Source organism: Exophiala dermatitidis (genome assembly GCF_000230625.1).
Source record: "Exophiala dermatitidis NIH/UT8656 unplaced genomic scaffold supercont1.1, whole genome shotgun sequence".
Classification (NCBI taxonomy): domain Eukaryota; kingdom Fungi; phylum Ascomycota; class Eurotiomycetes; order Chaetothyriales; family Herpotrichiellaceae; genus Exophiala; species Exophiala dermatitidis.
Window position 1 is genome coordinate 3,286,508 of NW_008751646.1, and position 22,169 is coordinate 3,308,676.

General features: G+C 52.8%; 6 protein-coding genes across 6 annotated transcripts; 4 read left to right on the forward strand and 2 right to left on the reverse strand.

The window, feature by feature from the left end:
* Positions 1–2,241: 2,241 nt before the first annotated feature.
* HMPREF1120_01174 (uncharacterized protein) lies at positions 2,242–3,123 on the forward strand (the record flags this gene model as incomplete). Its single annotated transcript, XM_009155186.1, has 1 exon — positions 2,242–3,123. One exon carries the CDS (start codon positions 2,242–2,244, stop codon positions 3,121–3,123), a length of 882 nt encoding a protein of 293 aa, XP_009153434.1.
* An 876-nt stretch (positions 3,124–3,999) lies between these two features.
* HMPREF1120_01175 (DNA polymerase sigma subunit) lies at positions 4,000–6,202 on the forward strand (the record flags this gene model as incomplete). The annotated part of the gene is made up of 4 exons (XM_009155187.1): positions 4,000–4,712; positions 4,769–5,456; positions 5,503–5,913; positions 5,960–6,202. 4 exons carry the CDS (start codon positions 4,000–4,002, stop codon positions 6,200–6,202), a joined length of 2,055 nt encoding a protein of 684 aa, XP_009153435.1.
* Positions 6,203–7,574: 1,372 nt separating this feature from the next.
* Positions 7,575–15,091, forward strand: HMPREF1120_01176 (FKBP12-rapamycin complex-associated protein; the record flags this gene model as incomplete). The annotated part of the gene is made up of 2 exons (XM_009155188.1): positions 7,575–7,701; positions 7,755–15,091. 2 exons carry the CDS (start codon positions 7,575–7,577, stop codon positions 15,089–15,091), a joined length of 7,464 nt encoding a protein of 2,487 aa, XP_009153436.1.
* Positions 15,092–15,291: 200 nt separating this feature from the next.
* Positions 15,292–17,163, reverse strand: HMPREF1120_01177 (phospho-2-dehydro-3-deoxyheptonate aldolase, tyrosine-inhibited). The gene has a single exon (XM_009155189.1). The coding sequence runs from the start codon at positions 16,877–16,879 to the stop codon at positions 15,743–15,745; it is 1,137 nt and encodes a 378-aa protein (XP_009153437.1). The 5' UTR covers positions 16,880–17,163; the 3' UTR covers positions 15,292–15,742.
* A 642-nt stretch (positions 17,164–17,805) lies between these two features.
* Positions 17,806–18,696, forward strand: HMPREF1120_01178 (uncharacterized protein; the record flags this gene model as incomplete). The annotated part of the gene is made up of 1 exon (XM_009155190.1): positions 17,806–18,696. The coding sequence occupies one exon, from the start codon at positions 17,806–17,808 to the stop codon at positions 18,694–18,696; it is 891 nt and encodes a 296-aa protein (XP_009153438.1).
* Positions 18,697–18,745: 49 nt separating this feature from the next.
* On the reverse strand, positions 18,746–20,322 carry HMPREF1120_01179 (uncharacterized protein). The gene has a single exon (XM_009155191.1). It carries the CDS (start codon positions 19,973–19,975, stop codon positions 18,983–18,985), a length of 993 nt encoding a protein of 330 aa, XP_009153439.1. The 5' UTR covers positions 19,976–20,322; the 3' UTR covers positions 18,746–18,982.
* Positions 20,323–22,169: the final 1,847 nt, after the last annotated feature.

The window sequence follows — 22,169 nt, forward strand, 5'->3', positions numbered from 1 at the left end:
TATGACGTTGGGGTCAACATTGCCCCCCACCAATAGTATTGGCTTACCGTGGTCACTGTTTATCGTTATCGTTATCGTTATCATTATCGATAAGCCGCGGCACCGTAGTCTTCCCCGCATGGCCTAGGAAGCCGTCTTGTTTTGGTCTATGGATGGACATACCATTGTACGATTTACCTAGGTATCCCTTTCTACGTGTTGGATACTACTAGTATTTTTTGATAGGCCTCTCCAGTCGTTAATCTTGCCCGACGGGACCTCCTCACCCCCTGTGTATACTTGGTTCATCGGTCACGGTATGGGCTTAGATCCCTACCCAATCCACAGGGATAGGCCGATGGGCAATCACGACGAAAGTCTTTCGAAGCGGTTGAGACGTAGGTACCTCAAAACCACAAAGACGTAACATGTTAATTCTTGATGGAATTCCAACTTGTGCAGAACCTACACGAAAGTCGGGGAGGAGCGCAGCCGGTGAGGGTGCAGGGCCCGTGACACTCCAAACGAGAAGACATAGACTGCAATACTGGAAGTCTTAGAGTTATGCCTGTTAGCAGTTCAGTGCCGCGTGTCATCCCGTATTACCGCAATGCCGAAATGTGGCGGTCGAAACCAGCTCAGGCGCTTGTGGGGAGGTGAATGCAAAGTCGAAAAGGACTTGACACCAATCAAGGACGTTGCAAAATTGTTGAAGCATGTCTCAGCAACCGGAGACAGGGATGTGTCTTATGATGGCCACTGAAGGAAGACCACACGATATCATGAGGCCAAGGGAGAGAAATAGGCAAACTCGAGAGAAATGGCACAAGAGACTGGAGGTCGAGAACTCATCTCAAAGAATACCAGGTGTGCAGGGTTTCTTGTTATATTGCAGACCTACTGAGTTGACCTCCGATCATAGGTCCAGCAGCATGTTTCTTGACCCATTTCATCAACTTTTCAATAATGAGTGTTCTGTTTCAGCTCAGCTCATCTCAACTCTCTCATGGTACATCTTCTCGTCTCATCTCATTTTTCGCTCATAGCACGTCGTCTCATCTCTCTCATCAACCACATCACACCTCGGCTACAGTACACCACTCATAACTTCTTGGCTTTTGTGTTTCCATTCCCTTTTCTTTGTTCTTGGTCTGGTTGCTAGCACGTATGCTTGCTCCCGCAGGTCAAGCGCACCAGGCCGATCCAAGGGAGTTCCCAAAGCCATGGCACGAAGTTCGTTTATTTCTGGCACACAAAGTCAGTTGATGATACCACTGCAAGCTCTGAGACGGTGGTATTTTCCGAGCGTACACATGTGCATTTGCCTGAAGGGCATGAGCCTGTATTCAAGTGCTTGTTAGCCAGCTGCACCTCGGCGAGACCAAAAAGCAACGACAGTCCAATGTCGGACACTGAGGTATTTCAGGCAATCACTCACAGCTGGAACCACAGCTGCAACCGCAAGGACCTAGAAAAGAAGTTCCACAGTCAGCAAACAGAGTTTGAAGTCCAAGACAATTGGAACGCGTGGACCATCGTACCCATTTTGTGCTGGCCGATAATGTAAACGACAGGAGCTGTGTAAAGCTTGTACTCTTTGGATTCCAACTGTTGGTTGGAAGACGGATTGCGTCAAGGAAAGAAAGTCGATAAGTCAAGAACGCGACTTCGGTTGCTTCTTTGTGTAGCAGTAGAGAAGAAGAGTGGGAGAAAGAGAGCAACTGGGGCTGCAGTTGAGCATGTTTTTATCGGTGTTTGGCGATCAGCCCACCGGGGTCCCCCTATCTCGTACTAGTAGGAAGTGGGGGACAGGCAGAGATGCCAGCATGCCCGCTTCGTGTCTCCTACTACCTAGAATATGCGGGAGTCGACAGCGATGTCGATGCAGTGAGTGTTTAGCAAGCCAAACAACTCCTTCTACAGCCGTATGCTACGACTTGTCCCAGTCGACTGGTTTTGCAGGTCTTTCACCGTCTGTATCCCAGTGTGCTGATCCCAACTACTGATAAAATCACGCTTCAGAACATGACTACAGTCTATGTCACCTGCCTGTGCGGCAAGAACACAGAATCATTGCAGCTGAAGTCCAGCCTTCCAGTCCCTGTTTCCACCTGTTCTTGCAGCATTTGCCGATATACGACAGGGCTCCTATACTTATCCTGTCTTCCCCTCACATCAAAACCGAAGGCTGTTGCAAATCTGACCGAGTACCGTTCGTCTACATGGCTGACTAGGTATTTCTGCCCTGCTTGCGGGTCACATATGTTCGCCAATAATGTGTCCAAAGAGAACTCTTGGATGGTCTGCTCTGGGTCCGTTGATCAGGTGCCTGGCCATGAGCAAGTTTCCCGCCTTAGTCTGGAAAAGGTCATGCAGCATGAATTCGTGGGCACTACCAAAGACGGCGGGTTGGCTCTCTGCCTAGCTGATTTCGAGGGCCGCTCAGCGCCTCTGTTCTTACAGGATTCGAACGGCCCGACCATGCTAACAGCGGCCGGGCCCCCCTTGAGTCGATCTGAGCGGGCCAAGCCGCCATATAGCAACAGCGGCGTGGCAGCTCCAGAGGGTGAGCCGGGAATGCATACCAACCAGCTCAGTGCAAGTTGCTATTGTGGAGGGGTCGCCTTCCAGGTGACTCGTCCGAATTCCGCCTCGACCGCATGTTCCTCACCTTTTCCTGATCTGCTCGTTCCTTATCATTCGTCAAGCTCAGAAAATCCAACGGATGTGAAATGGTGGCTGCGAGCGAATAAATACCTTGCAGGGACTTGTGCGTGCAGGTCTTGCCGACTTGGTTCTGGATCTCCCATACAGGCCTGGGCGTTCATTCCCAAGGCCAATATCAGCCAACGCGATGGCAGCCCAATTGATTATGGCATCGGCACGCTGCAGGAGATCGAGAGCTCAAAAGACTGCTTCCGGAACTTCTGCGGAACCTGCGGGGCAACTGTCTTCTGGCATTCTCGGACGAGACCAGATCTGGTGGATGTAAGTGTGGGATTGTTGCGAGCTGAAGAGGGCTCACGAGCAGAGAACTGGCTTCAATGGTGGACAGAAAGAGTCAGCTTTCAGGAGGATGCTCTGGACACAGTCCTGATTGATAACCTCCAGCGAGGACTGAGCAGGATCCACTCGAATGGCTAAGGGATAGCATGTCTCATAGCGGGGTTGGAAATGAGATAGGCTGGTCAAGAGTGATTCCGGCTGCTGGTGATTGATATGGGTCGGTGTGGTCTCGATGAGTACCTAAAACAAGGATCTTCATACACTTAATTGGTGCAGGATAAAAGTGGTTGATACGGATAGATGCCACATTTCTTTTTCATGGGACGACGGTCGCTGGATGGAACCAAGAAGAGCGTCGTGGCTTGCTTATTTCAGTGGGACACTGGCAGTATACAACGTATTGTTGTGACGGAATAATACCGCATAAATGAGACTTTTGTGAAGTCTGTGTCACTTGAGATCTCTGGCGCGATCGGCTGCCTTGCCGGGTTTAGTGTAGTGCACCTGTCGCGCCGACATTTTCGGCCTGCGATTCACAACTTTCTCTCACCCCAGGTTCGAACAACTATGAATGGCTAAGAAGATACCTCTATCTCAATTTGAAGCTGGTACAAAGCCGTCACCCTGATGGATTCCTACCGACCTGGTGGTGACGCTCGGCGCCATCACAGTGACATCGATTCTTACCGTCCTTCCCGGCGTGAGGACAACGATGCGCCATCTTTATGGCGACCTGGCGCTCCCACTGGTAGCAATGAAATGTACCACTTTCAGGGCAACAATCGTGACCAGGGAGACAGAAATGAGTATTCCTATCGCCCGCAGCCTAGACCTGGATTTTCGCGAAACGACGCACAGCGCAGAGACCGCGATCGCAATCGCCCGCCACTGGCCAGACCTTTCCCTCCAAGAACCGCAGCTAATCGTCCATTGTTCCGATTACAACATGACGAAAAAGAAGCTTCTTCCTTTCGCGATCGGGGTTCCGACTCCAAATTCCGCAATCTTGACGAAATGACGGATAGCGACGAGGAAGCGATGGCTCTGTCTGAGGACGAGGAGCACGAGAGAAATACAAAGCGTGCGCGCACTGGGGAACCTGCCACGACGGTCGACCCTTCACCAGCGCCCAAATGGTCCAATCCGGATCCCTACACTGCTCTTCCCCCTCCCGCTACCACCGAAGGGACTGCGAAGCGTACCGACGTGCTGAAACTTATTCGAAAAGCGCGCATTGAGTCTTCTCGAAACCCAGGACTTGTCGCCAGTGCGGACGACTTCATTTCATTCGAGGCAGATGAACCCCATGCCGAAGATTCAGGACCAATCTTGCCTCCTCCAGAATCTCCTCCTCCACCGCCTTCAGACTCAATTCCTCTACCATCCTCCGACTCTATTCCTCCACCGCCTTCCGAACCTATTCCTCCACCGCCTTCCGACTCTATTCCTCTACCTCCTCCAGATTCTATTCCTCCAACCCCTCTAGACTCGCCTCAAGACCGGTCCGTGGATGTAGAGGTGGCGGAAGAGAGCGCCGCCGTCCCAGAAGATAAGGTGCTTGGAAAACGAAAGAGAGGACAGACTATTGGAAGCCAGTCCCCGGGAAGAGCGTCACGTAATAAGGCTTCTGGGGACGTCATGGTACAACAGCGGTGGGCAGTAGTACAAGGCGTGAATCCGGCACCTTGGCTTACTGCGTCCGACGGCACTGATATTCCTGGCATTGCGTGAGTCTTGTCCGCTTTCAATGCACATCTGCGTCTCGTGAGGCTAACTGTCACAGGCTACACAAGGAAATCATTGACTTCTATCACTGGATCAAGCCTAAGGCTTACGAGCAGCAAGTGCGTGACAGTGTCTTTCAGCGCCTTAGTAGCGACCTGCAAAAGTGCATGCCTGGTGAACTCAAGGCTTTCGGGTCCTACGCCGCTGGATTATACCTGCCAACGGGCGACATGGATCTGGTCTACTTTACACGTGGCTATAGACGTGGACAACTTCCAACGAAAGATGAAGGCAGAAGACTCCTGTCTATATTTGCCAAGTTTCTTCGGACCAAGAACATGGCGAAACCTGGCTCGGTGATTACCATCCCCTTTGCAAAGGTTCCCATCATCAAATTCGTTGATAGAATCAGTGGCCTTAAGGTGGACCTCTGTTTCGACAACGATTCTGGTGTTGCTGCTGTGGAAACTTTCCAGAAATGGAAGAAAGAGTATCCGGCCATGCCCATTATCGTGGCTATTGTCAAACAATTTCTCATGATTCGCGGCCTCAATGATGTGGCTACTGGCGGGTTAGGCGGCTTCTCTACCATATGTCTAGTTACGAGCCTGCTTCAACATATGCCACCCACAAAACAACGCTTGAATCTAGGGGAAGTCTTGCTGGAGTTTTTCAATCTTTACGGCAACGTCTTTGACAAGAATTCTGTTGGGATCCGACTCGACCCGCCAGCATATGTCGATAAGGTGCGTACAATCTTCATTCATTTGGCTCTTCTAACATGCCGTTCAGAGTTCCTACATGCCTTATGCTTTCAAGGATAAAGATGGCCGGCTGACCATTGTCGATCCAAATCGTCCCGATAATAATATCTCCGGCGGCACACGCTTGATCGACAACATCATGGCATGTTTCTCCTCGGCACATCGCACGCTCTTGGATCAACTCAACGAATATGAGCAGCGAGTACTTCATGGACAGCCTCAGAGTCTGCTGGAGTGCCTGATCGGCGGCAACTTTACCTTGTACGAGACCCAGAGACAGACGTTGCTCAACCTATCCACAGCCTCCACAAATGTTCCATTGGCCACAGCTGGGCACCTCCCTCCTCCTCATCCTCTGGTTGTCAATGCAGCAGTTCCTGGGCCCAAGAAGGGAAAGAACAAGCCATCCGGTGGCGCTCAGAAGGAGTCGGACACGAAGGTGCGTTGAACCAGTTGTCTAGGGGGCCAGTCCTTAACGTTTTTAGATGCAGGATGCTCCGTCGTCGAGCGAAAGCTTACAGACTCCAACCTCGAAGAAGCTCAGCAAGGGCGAAAGAAGAGCTAACCGACTGAGACGCCTTCGGCCTGAGTTGGCCTCGTCAATTGGCAAAACCATTAGCCGACAACAAGCCGTCACACTGGGAGGCTACAAAACCCCAGAGGCCATGGAAAGAGATCTTCAAAGCAGAGAAGCTGCCTCACAGAAGGCCGCAGCTAAGGCAAAATGAAAGTCAATTTCAAGGCTATGAGGATTGTATGATCACGAAGGCAACGTCGCCATGAGCTAGCTATGATTGATTAATCCGCAGACCGTTTGAGTCTTGCAAGGGGAACTTCACCGATTGCTTATCGCACATGAGAGTCTTTTCAGGCCACATATTCCCTCCTCCATATTACCCATTCCGGCTGACCAACAAAGATGAGGGGACATGAAGCCACTGACGACCTTTCGCTTTGCGTCCACTGATTTTGCTTGCTGCTGGGCTGGTATCGCGCGGCTTCCCATTTGTGCTTTGCCAACCGAGACAGAGCTAACGATGGCATAGGGAGTTCCGCCGATTTGAATCCGGACCCTACCACTACCAATACACGGAGGCTATTGCGCCGGCGGGCCCCCAGTTGCAGAAGTTGAGATCTCCCTATCCATCCCTTGCGCAAATTTCCACCGTCTATGTACCCCTTCTTCCCACCATTCAGCATTGTGTTGCATACTCAAGGTAGAAGGTTTTTCATTCTCACTATAACAGCCAGTATCTTCTTTAAACGTGAAAGCTCCTCCCAAGAAAAGAAGACGGACTTGTAGGTGGAACCAAGAGGTTTGACCTACATTCTTTTCTGCCGAGGACAACCTTACGTGTGCTCTGGAACAAGCTCGGCTACATGCTCCAGACATTGCACACTTTTGCAAGTGGAAGCAAGCGCACGAACAGACACCCCAAAGAGCTCAGCAACACCAGCTTATGTGGGTTCTACTCCCATGATAATGGCTGAGGGCTGGGCCTCGGGGGTGGTCTGTTGTTGCTGCTACTTTCTACCACTACCCTTTTCTCATTGCTGCGGTGCTTGATGCCCTTCAGCAGAGAGGATGGGACGTCAGCAACGGATAAGAAGCCACTGGAATACAAACCAGTGCAATCAATCACATTGTCCCCTGCCCTCCTTTGTCATATTCGCTTTGAAGACTTGGGCAATGCCACCTTAACGCCCAGTCCGCGGGTTGTCTGTTATGATCCGCTTCACCATTGATTACGCGTCATGAATAACAGCCACAGTTACAACGTCAGCAATATCAACAGAACATGACTGCCAGTTTCCGTGTTTTGATGTGATCTGGCTCAAAGCGTCTGGGCTTATATGCCGAACACCCTCCATATTTTTGCAGATAGATAAGCGCATTGCGTGCACTACTCCCCAGTATTAGTTGTAGTGCGGAGTAGTGGCACGTGAACTGCAGTGGCCAACGTCGACCCCAGAAGTGAAGACCGCGTGACAGTTAGTTGCATTCCTGCTACATCAATTCAGGCAACCTTTCTCTGTGTCCTTCCACAATCTGTTCTGGTGTTCAGGGTGTTCGTCGCCCAAGGACCATGATCTTGCATCATGGCGGTGCAAGGCCAGGGTCCCGACCCAAGTGAGCGCATCTTTACCGAATTGCGCAGCAAGAATGATGAAGTCAAGAATAAGGCTGCGACTGAGTTGCGGGATCTCATCACGCTGCTATCACGAGGTAAGGGCATTCAGGATGCATCTCGTACTGACGATGAACTAATACCCTGTCAGAATGGTCCCCTGAGCGGTTCAGTGCATTTTACGACCGGGTTACCCAGCGCATCAGCAACCTCATCGTCCAAGCACCGGATTCGAACGAGAAGCTGGGCGGAGTCCTAGCGTTGGACCGTCTGATAGACTGTGAAGCGGTCGATGCGGCTCAAAAGGCATCAAAGTACTCCAACTATCTGCGTGCGGCCCTGAAGAGCAATGATTACACTGTCCTGGATGCTGCCAGTCGGGCGCTGGGGCATCTTGCCCGGCCTGGAGGGGCTTATACTGCGGAACTGGTCGAAGCCGAAATGACATCGGCCTTTGAATGGCTGCAACCGGAAAGTAAACAGGAGAGTCGCAGACTGGCTGCTGTGTTGCTGATACGCGAGCTGGCGAAGAATTCCCCTACCCTGGTCTACGGCTTCATTCCACAGATATTTGAGCTGATCTGGAATGCGCTGCGAGATCCCAAGGATCTCATACGAAAGACAGCCGCCGAGGCTGTCAGCGCGTGCTTTGGGGTTATGGTTGCAAGGGATACTCAGTTCCAGGCCCACTGGTTTGCAAAAATATACTCCAAGGCTCTGGAAGGCTTTCGGCCCAACACAACCGTCGATGAGACGCTGGGTTCACTCCTGATCCTCATGGAACTGCTTCAGCAAGGAAACATGTTTATGCATGACTTTTACAGAAATACGTGCGAGATTGTCCTGCGATTAAAGGACCATCGCGATCCCCGAATCCGGACGCAAGTCGTCCAGATCATTCCTGTCCTCGCCGAGTATGCGCCGCTCGAGTTCATCAACAATTACCTCCACAAATTCATGATCTACCTCCAAGCACAACTGAAGCGCGAAAAAGAACGCAACCAAGCTTTCCTGGCCATCGGGCAGATAGCCAAGGCCGTTGGGAGCGCGATCGCACAGTACCTGGATGGCATTATACTTTACATTCGGGAGTCTCTGAGCGCGAAGACCAAGAACAGAGGGGCGGTGGACGAAGGTCCAATGTTCAAATGTATCAGCATGCTTGCTGGCGCGGTGGGACAGACTCTCAGCAAGTATATGGAAGCTCTTCTCGACCCAATCTTCGCCTGTGGACTTACCGAGCCTATGGAAGCAGCCTTGGAAGACATGGCACACAATATCCCACCCATTCGGTCAACGATACAGGACAAGTTATTGGATCTCCTCAGTCTGATATTAGTTCGGTCTCCCTACCGGCCTTTGGGATGTCCGCCGAATGCCACGCCACCCCTTCCATCATTTGCTAAGGACTATGGTGGCTTCCCATCTGAACACAAGGACAGTGAGATTACTCTTGCTCTCGTAACTCTTGGAAAGTTTGATTTCTCCGGCCACATTCTTAACGAGTTTGTGCGGGATGTCACCCTTCGCTATGCCACACATGACAATCCAGAGATCCGACGTGCGGCAGCTCTGACGTGTTGTCAGCTGTTTATGCAGGACCCCATCTTACACCAGACCAGCAACAACGCCATCCAGGTTGTGAGCGAGGTTGTCGACAAGCTGCTAACTGTGGCGGTTGGGGACCCGGATCCCGAAATCCGGATGACGGTTCTCCGCGCTCTAGACAAGAAGTTTGACAAGCACTTGGCCAGGCCTGAGAACATCAGATGTCTCTTTTTGGCTGTCAACGATGAGGTTTTCGCCGTTCGCGAAGCTGCCATTGAGATCATCGGCAGGCTAACCACCGTCAATCCAGCCTACGTGTTCCCGCCTCTGCGGAAGCTACTGGTCAACCTCCTGACTGGACTCGGCTACTCAAACACGGCGAAGCAGAAGGAAGAAAGTGCTCGACTGATCAGTTTGTTCGTGTCAAATGCAACTTCTTTGGTCAAGACGTACGTGGAGGCAATGGTCTCTGCTCTCTTGCCGAAAGCTACAGATCCAAATCCAGGGGTGGCGTCAACGACAATAGAGGCTCTTGGAGACTTGACCTCTGTCGGTGGTGAGGCGATGGTTAACCATATTCCGGAGCTTATGCCTATCATCATCGAGGCATTACAAGACCTTGGATCACATGACAAGCGCGAAGCGGCGATGAAGACATTGGGCTCTCTTGCTGTGAACTCGCAGTACGTGATAGATCCATACCTGGAATACCCTGAGCTGCTCGGCATCTTGATCAATGCGATCAAGACCGAGGCACATGAAAAGCTTCGGACCGATGCCATCAAGCTGGTTGGCGTGCTGGGAGCCCTTGACCCTTACAAGTATCAGCAGTTGAGCGAGTCTGTGGCTGAAAAGCAGAGCAAGACCGAGACACAACCTGTTTCGGATGTGGCCCTCATCATGCAAGGCTTGACGCCATCAAACGAGGAGTACTACCCAACGGTTGTCATCAATACGCTCATGCAAACAATCTTAGCGGACCACACACTTGTTCAATATCACAGTGCAGTCATCGACGCAGTGGTGACTATCTTCAAGACTATTGGCATGAAATGTGTACCCTTCTTGGGTCAGATCATCCCAGGTTTTCTCGCTGTCATTCGCAGTTCTCACCCGACACGCCTGGAATCTTACTTCAACCAACTTGCGGTACTTGTCAATATCGTGCGTCAACACATTCGAGCTTTCCTGCCGGAAATCATCGAAGTCATCAGAGATTTCTGGAACACATCGAGACAAGTCCAGTCTACAATCCTATCGTTGATCGAGGCGATTTCGAAGTCTCTAGAGGGAGAATTCCGCAGATACCTGGCTGGTCTCTTACCGCTCATGCTTGCCGTGATCGAGAACGATATTGACCCGCGAAGAGAAGCTTCGATCCGCATCTTGCACACTTTTCTGGTCTTTGGGTCCAGCGGCGAGGAATACATGCACATGATTGTCCCAGCAATTGTTGGCATTTTTGAGAATCCGACCGCTCCCCCAAATGCTCGACGTGCCGCTATCGAGACTCTGGGTAAATTATCTAGAACCGCGAACCTGACCGACTTTGCCTCGCTCATGATCCATCCATTGGCCAAAATATTGTCCTCTCCAGAAAAGGTCGCCACAAACTCCTCAGAGCGTTCCCTCAAGGCCGCCGCCCTGGACTGTGTTTGCGCCTTGATCTATCACCTAGGCCAAGATTTCGCACATTATCTGCCCCTTGTGGAGCGAGCAACGAAAGCTGGCCAGATCAACTCGGAAAGATTTCAGAAATTGATCGAGAACTTCAAGACAGGCAAAGCCCTGCCGGTGGACTTCTATCCCGAGGAACAATATGGGATACCCGCGGAGGATACCTCCTATTCGAACATCACCTCCATGCGACTTCCGGTAAATCAACAACATCTCAAGAACGCATGGGACACGTCCCAAAAGTCGACAAAGGAAGACTGGCAAGAATGGATGAGGAGATTCAGTGTCGAGCTACTGAAGGAATCCCCATCACATGCTTTGCGAGCTTGTGCAAGTCTCGCTACCGTTTATCAACCGCTGGCCAAGGACTTATTTAATTCTGCGTTCGTCTCCTGTTGGACAGAATTATACGATCAGTATCAAGAGGAGCTTATCCGTTCGATTGAGAAAGCCCTGACATCCACGAACATCCCTCCCGACATCTTACAAACATTGCTCAACCTGGCTGAGTTCATGGAGCATGATGACAAGTCTCTTCCCATCGACATACGGACACTCGGGAGATTTGCTGCCAAATGCCATGCGTTCGCAAAAGCTCTGCATTACAAGGAACTTGAGTTCGAACAAGATCAGAACAGTCAAAGTGTCGAGGCTCTTATCAGCATCAATAACCAGCTTCAACAGTCCGATGCAGCTATTGGAATCTTGCGTAGAGCGCAAGTCTTCGGCGAGGTTGAATTGAAAGAGGCATGGTTCGAGAAATTGCAGCGGTGGGAAGAGGCGTTGGCCGCATACCAGAAACGCGAGAAAGTCGAGCCTGACAACTTTGATATTGTCATGGGCAAAATGCGTTGTCTGCATGCCTTGGGCGAATGGAAAATGCTGTCCGAAATTGCACAAGAGCACTGGAATAACGCAAGTCAAGAGAATCGCAAAAACATGTCAGCGCTGGCTGCCGCTGCAGCTTGGGGTCGGGGTGAATGGGACCTCATGGACAACTACATCAGCGTTATGAAGGAAACCTCTCCCGACCGAGCGTTCTTCGGCGCGATTCTTGCCATCCAACGCAACAACTTTGCGGAAGCGCACAACTTCATTGTTCGCGCTCGAGATGGCGTCAATTCCGAGATCACTGCCACAATTGGCGAGTCTTACAACCGAGCTTACAGCGTCGTCGTTCGAACACAGATGCTCGCTGAGCTTGAGGAAATCATTGTGTACAAACAAAGCGAGGGACAGCCTGAAAAGCAGAACTCTTTGAAGATGCTGTGGAATAAGAGACTGCTAGGCTGCCAGTCGAATGTCGAGGTCTGGCAGCGTATGCTCAAGGTCAGGGCCCTTGTCCTTACGCCTACCGAGAATCCCGACATTTGGATCAAGTTCGCCAACCTCTGTCGCAAATCAGACCGTATCGGGCTGGCCGAACGATCTTTAGCCTCGCTAGGGGGCGTTAGCGATCTCGCCGCCGGTGCAGGCTCAGCTCCACCTCCTGTAGCATACGCTCGGCTCAAGTTCAATTGGGCTACCGGCAATCAACAGCAAGCATTGGCCTATTTACGTGAGTTCACAATGCGTCTGTCGGATGACTTCCAGCAGGCCAACACTGCTTTGTCCACTGGGATGCACACGGACAGATTGAATGGGATGAATGGACTTGATATGAACGGCCATGACACGATTGTCCAAAGACGCAAGCACGAAGAGTTGGAAAAGCGGGCAAAATTACTCGCAAAATGCTACTTGCGGATAGGAGAGTGGCAGTCTTACCTGCTCAGAGGTGACTGGACAAGCCCTCGTGCCCAGGATGCTGTGCGGGATATCTTGAACGCATACCAGGCCGCAACTCAGTACAACGAGTCTTGGTATAAGGCATGGCATGCATACGCCCTGGCAAACTTTGAAGTGGTGACTTCTATGGCCTCTCATACGGACCAGGAGAAGGTCCGCAATATTCCGGAGCATGTTATTCAGAATCATGTCGTTCCGGCTATAGGAGGCTTCTTCCGATCGATTGCATTGTCCAAATCCAGCTCGCTCCAGGACACACTACGACTCTTGACACTTTGGTTTGCACATGGCGGCCACACAGAAGTGAACCAAGTGATCATTGAAGGTTTTGCGTCTGTCAGCATCGACACGTGGTTGGAGGTGATTCCACAATTGATCGCACGAATCAATCAACCCAATGCCCGGGTCAGAGCAGCTGTGCATCGACTTTTGGCAGAAGTCGGTAAAGCTCATCCTCAAGCTCTCGTTTATCCTCTGACGGTGGCAATGAAATCGTCGGTTGCTCGTCGTGCGAACTCCGCTACCCAAATCATGGACAGTATGAGAGTGCATAGTCCACGGCTTGTCGAGCAAGCCGATCTCGTCAGTCACGAATTAATTCGGGTCGCGGTGCTGTGGCACGAGCTTTGGCACGAAGGCCTGGAGGAAGCTTCTCGCCTTTACTTTGGAGATCACGATGTAGAAGGAATGCTTGCCACGCTTGCTCCACTACATGAGCTCCTTGACCGTGGCCCTGAAACCCTCAGAGAGATCTCTTTTGCCCAAGCATTCGGCCATGACCTTGCCGAAGCTAGGGCCTTCTGCAATGCTTTCCGTCGGTCAAAGGAGATTGGCGATCTGAACCAGGCCTGGGATTTGTACTACGCCGTTTTCCGCAAGATCGCTCGTCAACTGCCACAGTTGATGAGCCTCGATCTCAAGTATGTCTCGCCACGGTTGAAGGATGCACATGACCTCGACCTCGCCGTTCCTGGGACATACCAATCTGGCAAGCCGATCATCAGCATCGTGAGCTTCGATCACGTCCTCACCGTAATACCCTCCAAGCAACGGCCACGAAAAATGACTTTGAGAGGCTCCGATGGTCAGCAGTACGCATTTGTCCTCAAGGGCCACGAAGACATCCGTCAGGATGAACGGGTGATGCAGCTCTTTGGACTTGTCAACACACTGCTCAACAATGACACGGAGTGTTTTAAGCGCCACCTCAACATCCAGCGCTTCCCTGCCATTCCACTGTCGCAGAATTCTGGCTTGCTGGGCTGGGTCCCGAACTCCGATACCCTCCACAACCTTGTGAAGGAATACCGAGAATCGCGGCGTATCCTTCTCAACATTGAGCATAGAATCATGTTGCAAATGGCACCCGATTACGACAACCTCACCCTCATGCAGAAGGTAGAGGTGTTCGGGTATGCAATGGACAACACTACGGGCAAGGATCTGTACCGCGTGCTGTGGCTTAAGTCCAAGAGTTCCGAGGCGTGGCTGGATCGACGAACTAACTACACCAGATCCTTGGCCGTCATGTCCATGGTTGGCTATATTCTGGGATTGGGCGACCGTCACCCTTCAAACCTCATGCTCGACCGGATCACCGGCAAGATTATTCATATTGATTTCGGTGATTGCTTCGAGGTTGCAATGCATCGGGAGAAATATCCGGAACGGGTGCCCTTCCGTCTTACACGGATGCTCACGTTTGCCATGGAGGTGAGCAACATCGAAGGGTCATTCAGAATTACCTGTGAAAACGTGATGCGGGTGATTCGGGAGAACAAGGAGTCTCTGCTCGCCGTGCTCGAGGCTTTCATCCACGACCCGTTGCTTAACTGGCGACTCAACACCCGCGAGTCTCCTCCCCGACCACATTTCCGGTCTGAACGGCGACAGAGTATTATTGATGCTCCTGGCGCGCAAGCCGGCGCCGACTTCGAACGCAGTCCGATGGAGACCGCCAACAACCCGGCAGCGATGATGGGTGGCACAGCACAAAGTCATGTCGGGGCTCCACCGGGCCGCAGACACCGGCGCAGCAGCATCCTCGATCCGGCAATGGGCGGTGGCAGCATCCTTGACACTGCCAAGGGACAGGATAACAACAATGCCGCGCAGGACGCCAAGGAAGTCCAGAATGCCCGCGCTCTTCAAGTGCTGGCGCGGGTCAAGGAGAAATTGACGGGTCGGGATTTCAAGCCGGCGGCTCCTGGCACCAGTGTTGCTCGTTTGGCAGCGGACTTGCACGGGCTCGGTCTCGAGGCTCTGATGAACGTCAATGGCGGCACCATGAACAATGTTTCTGGTATCGGGGCTGATCCGAACAAGCCAGTCTCGATTGCGGGCACGGCGCCCGAGACCACCATGGCGGGCGTGGGTGGGCTCGGCGTCGCTGAGCAAGTGGATCGGTTGATTCTCCAGGCGACAAACGTGGAGAACTTGTGCCAGCACTACATTGGCTGGTGCTCTTTCTGGTAACGCATAACGCACCGATGAGGGGTTCAGTCTGGTTTTCAACAAGCAGCGAGAATGGGCGAAACATGAAAAGGCCCAGGCAGAGCAGACATGGGAAGGACATGTTCGGGCCGCATGACTTTGTGGAGGCAGGCAGCAAGGTTTACAAGTAGTTTGTTACGCTCTTGATATCGCAAGTCAGTCAGCGCATAGAGAAGCATGGGCTGGTTGATAGCAGCATGGTGTTACGAGGATAGCACGGCATATGGGATGATCGTCCACAATGTATGCTTAATAATACGACTTAATGATTCCGATCATTTCCTCCTGTCTCATTTAAAGGGCTACGTATCTCCTCTCCCTTCTCGGAAGGCTCGTTTCAGAGCCAAAGGATAAATAAGGTAAGGATAAATAAGGTAACTCCTGTGCTTCCACCAACACCATCACCCTGAACGAAATGTGATGCGGTATTTTGGCTTTTTGAGCCCAATCCCCCACTCTATCATGGGCTAGCTTTTACTCAAAGACGAACAGACCAGGAAACGGGGTCGACCAGCCACGACGATGCCAGCGATGAGTTTCATATTCTTTTCTCTTCGGATAGAGTCACTGGAGAAAGTCACTGGCTGGGCAAGAGTATGGTTGGCCATGCCAATCGCTCGTGGTCCAACCGTCTCAATGGTGACCATTCACACCGTTGGTGCCGTTCTGCTGCTTGGCCTTGACCTGTCTTCGTGTTCGGACAGCATCAGCCAGCTGCTCGAGCACCTCGACGGTGGTGTCCCAGTCAATGCAGGCGTCGGTAATGCTGACGCCCTTCTTCAGGCTGGCAAGACCGCCCTCGGGAGGGACCTTCTGGTTGCCCTCATTGATGTTGGACTCGATCATAACGGCAACGATGGCGTCTTCGCCCTGGCGCAATTGGTCTCCGATAGTCTGGGCAACCAAGGGCTGATTCCGGTGGTTCTTCTTTGAGTTGCCGTGAGAGCAATCGATCATCATGACCTCGCGCTGGCCCTTTTGTCTCAGGGCCTCTCTGGCGGCCTTGACGCTGTCGGCGTCGTAGTTTGTGCCCTTGGAGCCGCCGCGCAGGATCACAAATCCGTCTTCGTTCCCGGCCGTCTTGGTGATGGCGGCCAGGCCCTGCTTGGTGACACCCATGAAGTGGTGTCGGGCGGCAGCGGCGCCGACGGCGTCAATGGCCACGGACAAGGAACCGTCCGTGCCGTTCTTGAAGCCGATGGGGAACGAGAGACCCGAGGCCAGTTCCCGATGTAATTGGGACTCGGTGGTTCTGGCGCCAATGGCGCCCAGGGAGATCAGGTCGGCGAGGAACTGAGGCGAGATGGTATCGAGCATTTCACTGGCGATCGGCATGCCCATGTTGGTCAGGTCGGAGTAGAGCTGGCGCGAGACTTTCAGGCCCTTGTTGATCTTGTACGACTCGTCAATGTCCGGGTCGTTGATCAGTCCCTTCCAGCCGACCGTCGTCCGCGGCTTCTCCAGGTATGCTCGCATCACGATGCATAGGTCCGCCGACAGCTTCTCGGCCAGTTTCTTCAGTCGCTCGGCGTACTCGAGTGCCGTCGCCGGGTCGTGGATCGAGCATGGTCCCACCATCACCAGCAGTCGGTCGTCCCGCTGGTGGATGATCTCTTTGCATTCTTTCCGCCCCCGTGCCACCGTCTCCAGCGACGTCCGTGACGCCGGGATCTCGCTTTGCAGAAGTGCCGGTGGGATCAATGGATCGTATCCTAGAACTCGCACATCCTCGGCCACCTCGATCGGTGACGCTGTGTCGATCGCAGGCATGATTAATGTGTCTGTTGGTGGGTTGCGGTGAGAGAATCGGAGGCGAGGGTCTACCGAAGTGACTCGACAATCGGACGAGATGTGAGACGGACAGGCGGGTAGAAATAGAGACACACTGTAGGAAGGTAAAGCTATAAAGGCAAGAGGAAAAATACGACAACGGAGCTCGACAGTCACTGGGATAAATAAGGAGCATTAACTTCAATCCGAGTGGGATTATGATTCATACGCAAACGAATGAATGGAGACTCAATTGCGTTGCGGCAAAAAAAAATCGGAGGGTCAAGGCGGTGAGGGCGCAAGCCATGATTTACAGTGCTACGGCTCTAACGCGGCCATTGAGGGCCAGACCCTCTGACACGTGACTAGATCACGTGAAATTGATCATGTCACGTGGAGTACCTGTGGCTGAAACATTTATGGCTGTTGCAGTGGCTGCCCCCTAACCGACTGCCACTGCTTACTTCACTCCAGTGGTGCTTGCCTTGTCATGATGAACCCGTACAAACTTCCGTCCTGCGGCTTCCGAAACTCTGGACTCCAGGATCTCTCTATCTCCAAGCTTCACACTTTGTAATATCTCTTCTTACTGCTTCACGATATCATATTCGACTGAGGCTGAGCAAGTCTCGTTTCCGGATCGCCATCTTCCCGAGGTTCGCCTCTTTATCTGACGAGTGGTCACTCGCCTCTGATCGCTTGTCCTCGGCGACGCGCCCTGGTTGGTCCTCAACGAGATTGTTCATGTTTCATCACCTGTTCTCAGGAACTCGCGACAGTGCCAACGTTTGATCGACTCCCTCATCGTTCAGAGCGCAGGCATGTCTGTAGACAGATAAAGAGGCTATCGTCCGTTTGTTCAGTCACCACTAGGGGGTCAATTTATTATGTCCGCTCCCAATCCGTTCAACCCCACCGACTCAGCCATGGCCGAAGTCCATTCTGCCTTTCAGTTCGATAGCGCTTCCCACAAGCGAAAGCGAAGGTTGGCAGGAGATGTGAGCGAGGATTTGTTGTTCGGCCGCGATCCGAAAAGGAGGGCAACTCATTCCTTGCCAATCCGTGTATCACCGCCATCCCGGACGCAGGTCTCCGTCCCTCCGGCCTTTTCCATGTTCACGTCTATCTACCAGCAGCCCCCAACGCCGGTAGACACGTCCGACGATGAAAGTACTGGCCATTCAAGGGATCTACATGATCCGTCTTGCAAGGCGTTTTCCACGGCGTTCCAACAGCAGCCGAATCATAACGACGAGAACCGAGGGCCACAATCAGGGAATTCGTCGCTTGACGTCGAGATGGATCTCGGCCCTATTGCCGGAGCACAGACGAAAGTAAGGCGAGCTCGATCCAATGATATCATCGGTCCGTATCGAGACTCGAACTTCCTCAGCTCTACTATAAGTCCCTCCGACAGGGAAAGAGTCCCTACCCCCATCAGTTGCAACTTTGATCATCGGGTGAACGAGTTGCCCAGCGTTCCGCGCCATCATTTCCCGCCTTTGCGCACGAATCTGAGCCCCATGATCGAACAGGAATCATGGATCACCCGCGACGGCCTGCCTAGTCCGGCGGAAGACCAGGATCCGGACACAGCGATGCTGCTTGACCACAACAATAATGGGTCAGGCGGTCGACACGCGACTAGAGATGGTGGGTTTGAACCGCAACCAATGGAGAGGCATATGGCCCATCTCGATGGGAGTTATAGTCCTGGACGCTTAAGAACGGCGAAACTCCATATGGGATTCCTTCAGGGATGCGAAAAGTGTCTTCAAAAGGTTCCCGGCCATTACAGCCATATACTGTGGACCTGAACAGACCCATCCTCGCGAACGACGCATATGACACTACGATGAAGGAACATGAGAGCATGAAGACACGTTACTAGTATAGCATAGAAGGGGCTGCATGGTCGGCAACTCGTCCTACCGCTGAGGAAATGGCACATGAAGGATTAGAAGTTTTGTCTTGTTACAGGAGTTGATATGTCCCTTCAGACCCAGCAGCGCCAGCCTTATGCACATTGCGCTACCATTTCAATCAATACACAATTGATGTCTTTTGCACATCACACCGCTATCTTTTTCCCATGCTTTGCACCTAAGATCTACTGCCCCTGAGCCAACTCAGCCAACCTTGACCTTCTGTCGAAGGGTTGACGGCCTCGGCAACATTCTCGGCTAGAGCATCCAAAGGACCGCCCTTGGTTCCCGTGCGTGCAGTGACATCTTTCTCGCCGGTCCTCCTCGAGTCTTCAGCCTTGGCCGCAACATATTCCACTTTATCCGCCGGCACCGGTCTGCCCTTGGAGTCGATGCCAACACCCTTGATGCCGCTTTCCGCGACGGCCACAGCCACAGGCCGCACCTCGCCTTCGATAAAACCTTCTTGGGCGGCGGCGGCATCTCTCTGTTGCCGCCTGAGCTGTCTCGCCTCTCTCTCTGCGCGTTCGGCCTCGGTCTCCTGACCCAAGTCGCCCTTTGCCATCTGGACGCCGACCATGCCCTTGATTTTGCTCCAGTAGCTCTCGCTCTTTTTCCGCTCGGCCTCGCGTTTCCTGGCGGCCTCCATTTCCTGGCCTGCCCGTTCCTGTTCCAACAGATGCAGCTGTTCGGCGTTGGCTTCACCCTTCAGGAACGCCTGGCGGGCCTCATCTAGGCGGTCCAGCTCGCGCTCGATCCAGGCCCGCTTCTGTCGACGGTTGTGGGCAATCAAGCTGGTTGTTCCGTAGATGGCGACGACGGTCGAGACGCCCGCAAACAGCAGCAATCCATACGTCGTGAACCGGTGGGCGCGGTCGGCCACGCGACGTCCAACCTCGATCGCCCGCTCTAGTGGTGAATAGGCCGCTTGTTCTTTGGCCGCTCGGGCGGCCGCTCGGAGTCGGGCAACTCTCTCCTGTGGCGTCTCGCCCGGCGGACCTTGCGAGCGAGAAGTAGTTGGTTGTGATGATGAAGAGGGTGATTGTCGAGAGGGATCGGCGGCCGGCCGTGACGCTGGCTGATATGTAAATGTCGTTGCGGGCCGTTGCATCGCGTGCGGTGTCGTCGAGGTGAAGCGGGTGAAGGCGTCGGAGGGAGGACGACGGGACATTGTCCTAGTAGTGTTGGCTTCGTATGAAGCACAAGAGTCGAGAGTAAAAGTCGCGGCAGGGCTTGAGCCCGGCGGAGGGAGAAAGAGTTTACCCTGCTCCTGCTCCTGCTCCTGCTGTTGGTGTTGTTGGTTGCAGTTGGGCTGCTGGATTTGATTGTAGGGCCGTAGTGGTACACGAGGGACAGAGAATGGACACTGAATACTAGAAGTCGCTGGAACAGAATTCAGTGCACATGAGATTCTCCCTGCCGGTATCAACAGTCGCTGTGCAGTTGCAGTGGGTTTCGTTCAAATGGATTCAATCCGGCAGCAATGAATAATTGATTTGAAGATTTCGGGGAACTTGCACCCTGCAGTTTGAGCTTCGAGCATCCGCAGGAGGCTTAGGTAATCATAAACCCCGGCGAAGATGCCGTCTACGGTCGCGTAATTGCGCGCGGTGCAATACGCTGGTCGACATTTATCACACCCACCAATGTCAGAATTGGAAGTTCTACCATTTGAAAAGTAGTATTGACATATGAGAATGCTACGATATATCAGTGGATGCTATGACCACCCTGCTTGACGGCCGAGATGGCAGCGTAGGTATAAAAATGCATCTGCGCAGAAACGATCGACGACTCTGATAACCCCTACCCACCGCCTCCCGGAATGTTTTGCGTCCAGGCTGAGTTGCGGTGAATCGGACAGCCTTGCCATGTTGACCGAGTCTCTGTTTTGCAATTGCACATGGCAGCCTCCACATGGTAGGGTTGAGTCTCTGACCAATTGTCGTGGGCTTGCGAGGCTTACAGGAACCTTGAACTCGTAGCAATTGAGCAAGATGTCAGGAGACTGCCTGAGAGAGTTTCTCTTGTTTTAGAGAAGCTTTCTGATGGACATTCTGTCCAACTGCCTTGGTATGCTCGAAGCAGTGTAAGTGGTTTCTGTCCGGGTTGTGTTAGAGAGCTCACTCCGGCCCGGGGGGTTGTTCTGTCCTTGGGTGACCGTTCGATTCACCATGCAGACTGCTTTCGGACGCTCCAAGCATCCCCTAAGCATCTGGGTAGGTGCCCAACTGGGATGGAGGCCGGTGTGATGCGGATGGATGGATAAGGCTGCTGAGACTTGGAGACAACCAACGCACAGTTCGCCTCGCCGAGCAGAAACCCTGTCCATGAAAGGTCAGGAAAGCTGTCATTACCAGCCAATGCCTACCTGTTCAATAAGTCTCCGCTGGTCTGGCTGTCTCTTGCGCCCCCTGAAGCGGGAGGGAGTCTCGGCGCCGTTGGTGACAATCATTGGTAGGGAATCTCTGCGCAAGATACACCGATCGGACCGAAGTATCTCGGAGCGGACGTCTGGCGCACCAGGCGAACAGCACTCGCGCTGGCTTGCATCTGAGAGATATCCTCATCGTGCTGGAGCGGCAAAGCCGAAGTCATCTTGCAAAGATCGTTGTTCTCACACTGTCGCTGAAAGGGAAGAAGGGGCACGAGAGCTTTAAGATGGGAGCGGTTTTTAGGTCCCGGTATGGAGGTCAGAGACTGGCCTGAGTACGTGAGGGTCGAGCTGTTGAGCCTCCCAGGATTGGAAGAGAGTGATAATGATTAGAGTGAGTCAATATACTGGTCCTAGTACCCACGCTCCTTCGCCAAGGTCACTGCAGTGAATACTGCCGCCGCCCAGTGCTGGGATACCCAGCCTCTGATTGGCCAACCACGCTAATTCACTTGTTTATTGTCCAGATATATTAAAGTCACCGAATTCTCCCCAACAATTCCCATATCTATCCCGGGTCTCGGCCCTGGTGGCTCAATTTGAGCGGCCAGGCTAGCCGAGGCGTAAGGGTGTGGCCACCAGATATGAGACAGCTGCACTTGGGCAAAGCCGTGAATCCTAGAGGCGGACCCCTGACTGGACAGACCTGCGTAAAGCATTCCCCCCCACCTTACCGGTGGTACGGCAGAGTGAGACTCCAGGGCTGGACGAAGGTGCCTACCGAAAATAGCGTCCTCTACTTGTGAGGCCTTATGGTAGGAGTGCACCTGACGAAACGACCGGATAAAAAACCACCAAGTGGTTTCTCATCCCTCGGACCTCAGTTACAACCGTGTAGCTGGGTTCCGAGGGTTGAGTTTTTGCTGGTTCAAACCATGGTAGGGGATTTCTTTTTTGTCTCTTTTGGCGGGTGCCCTACCAATGTACGGTT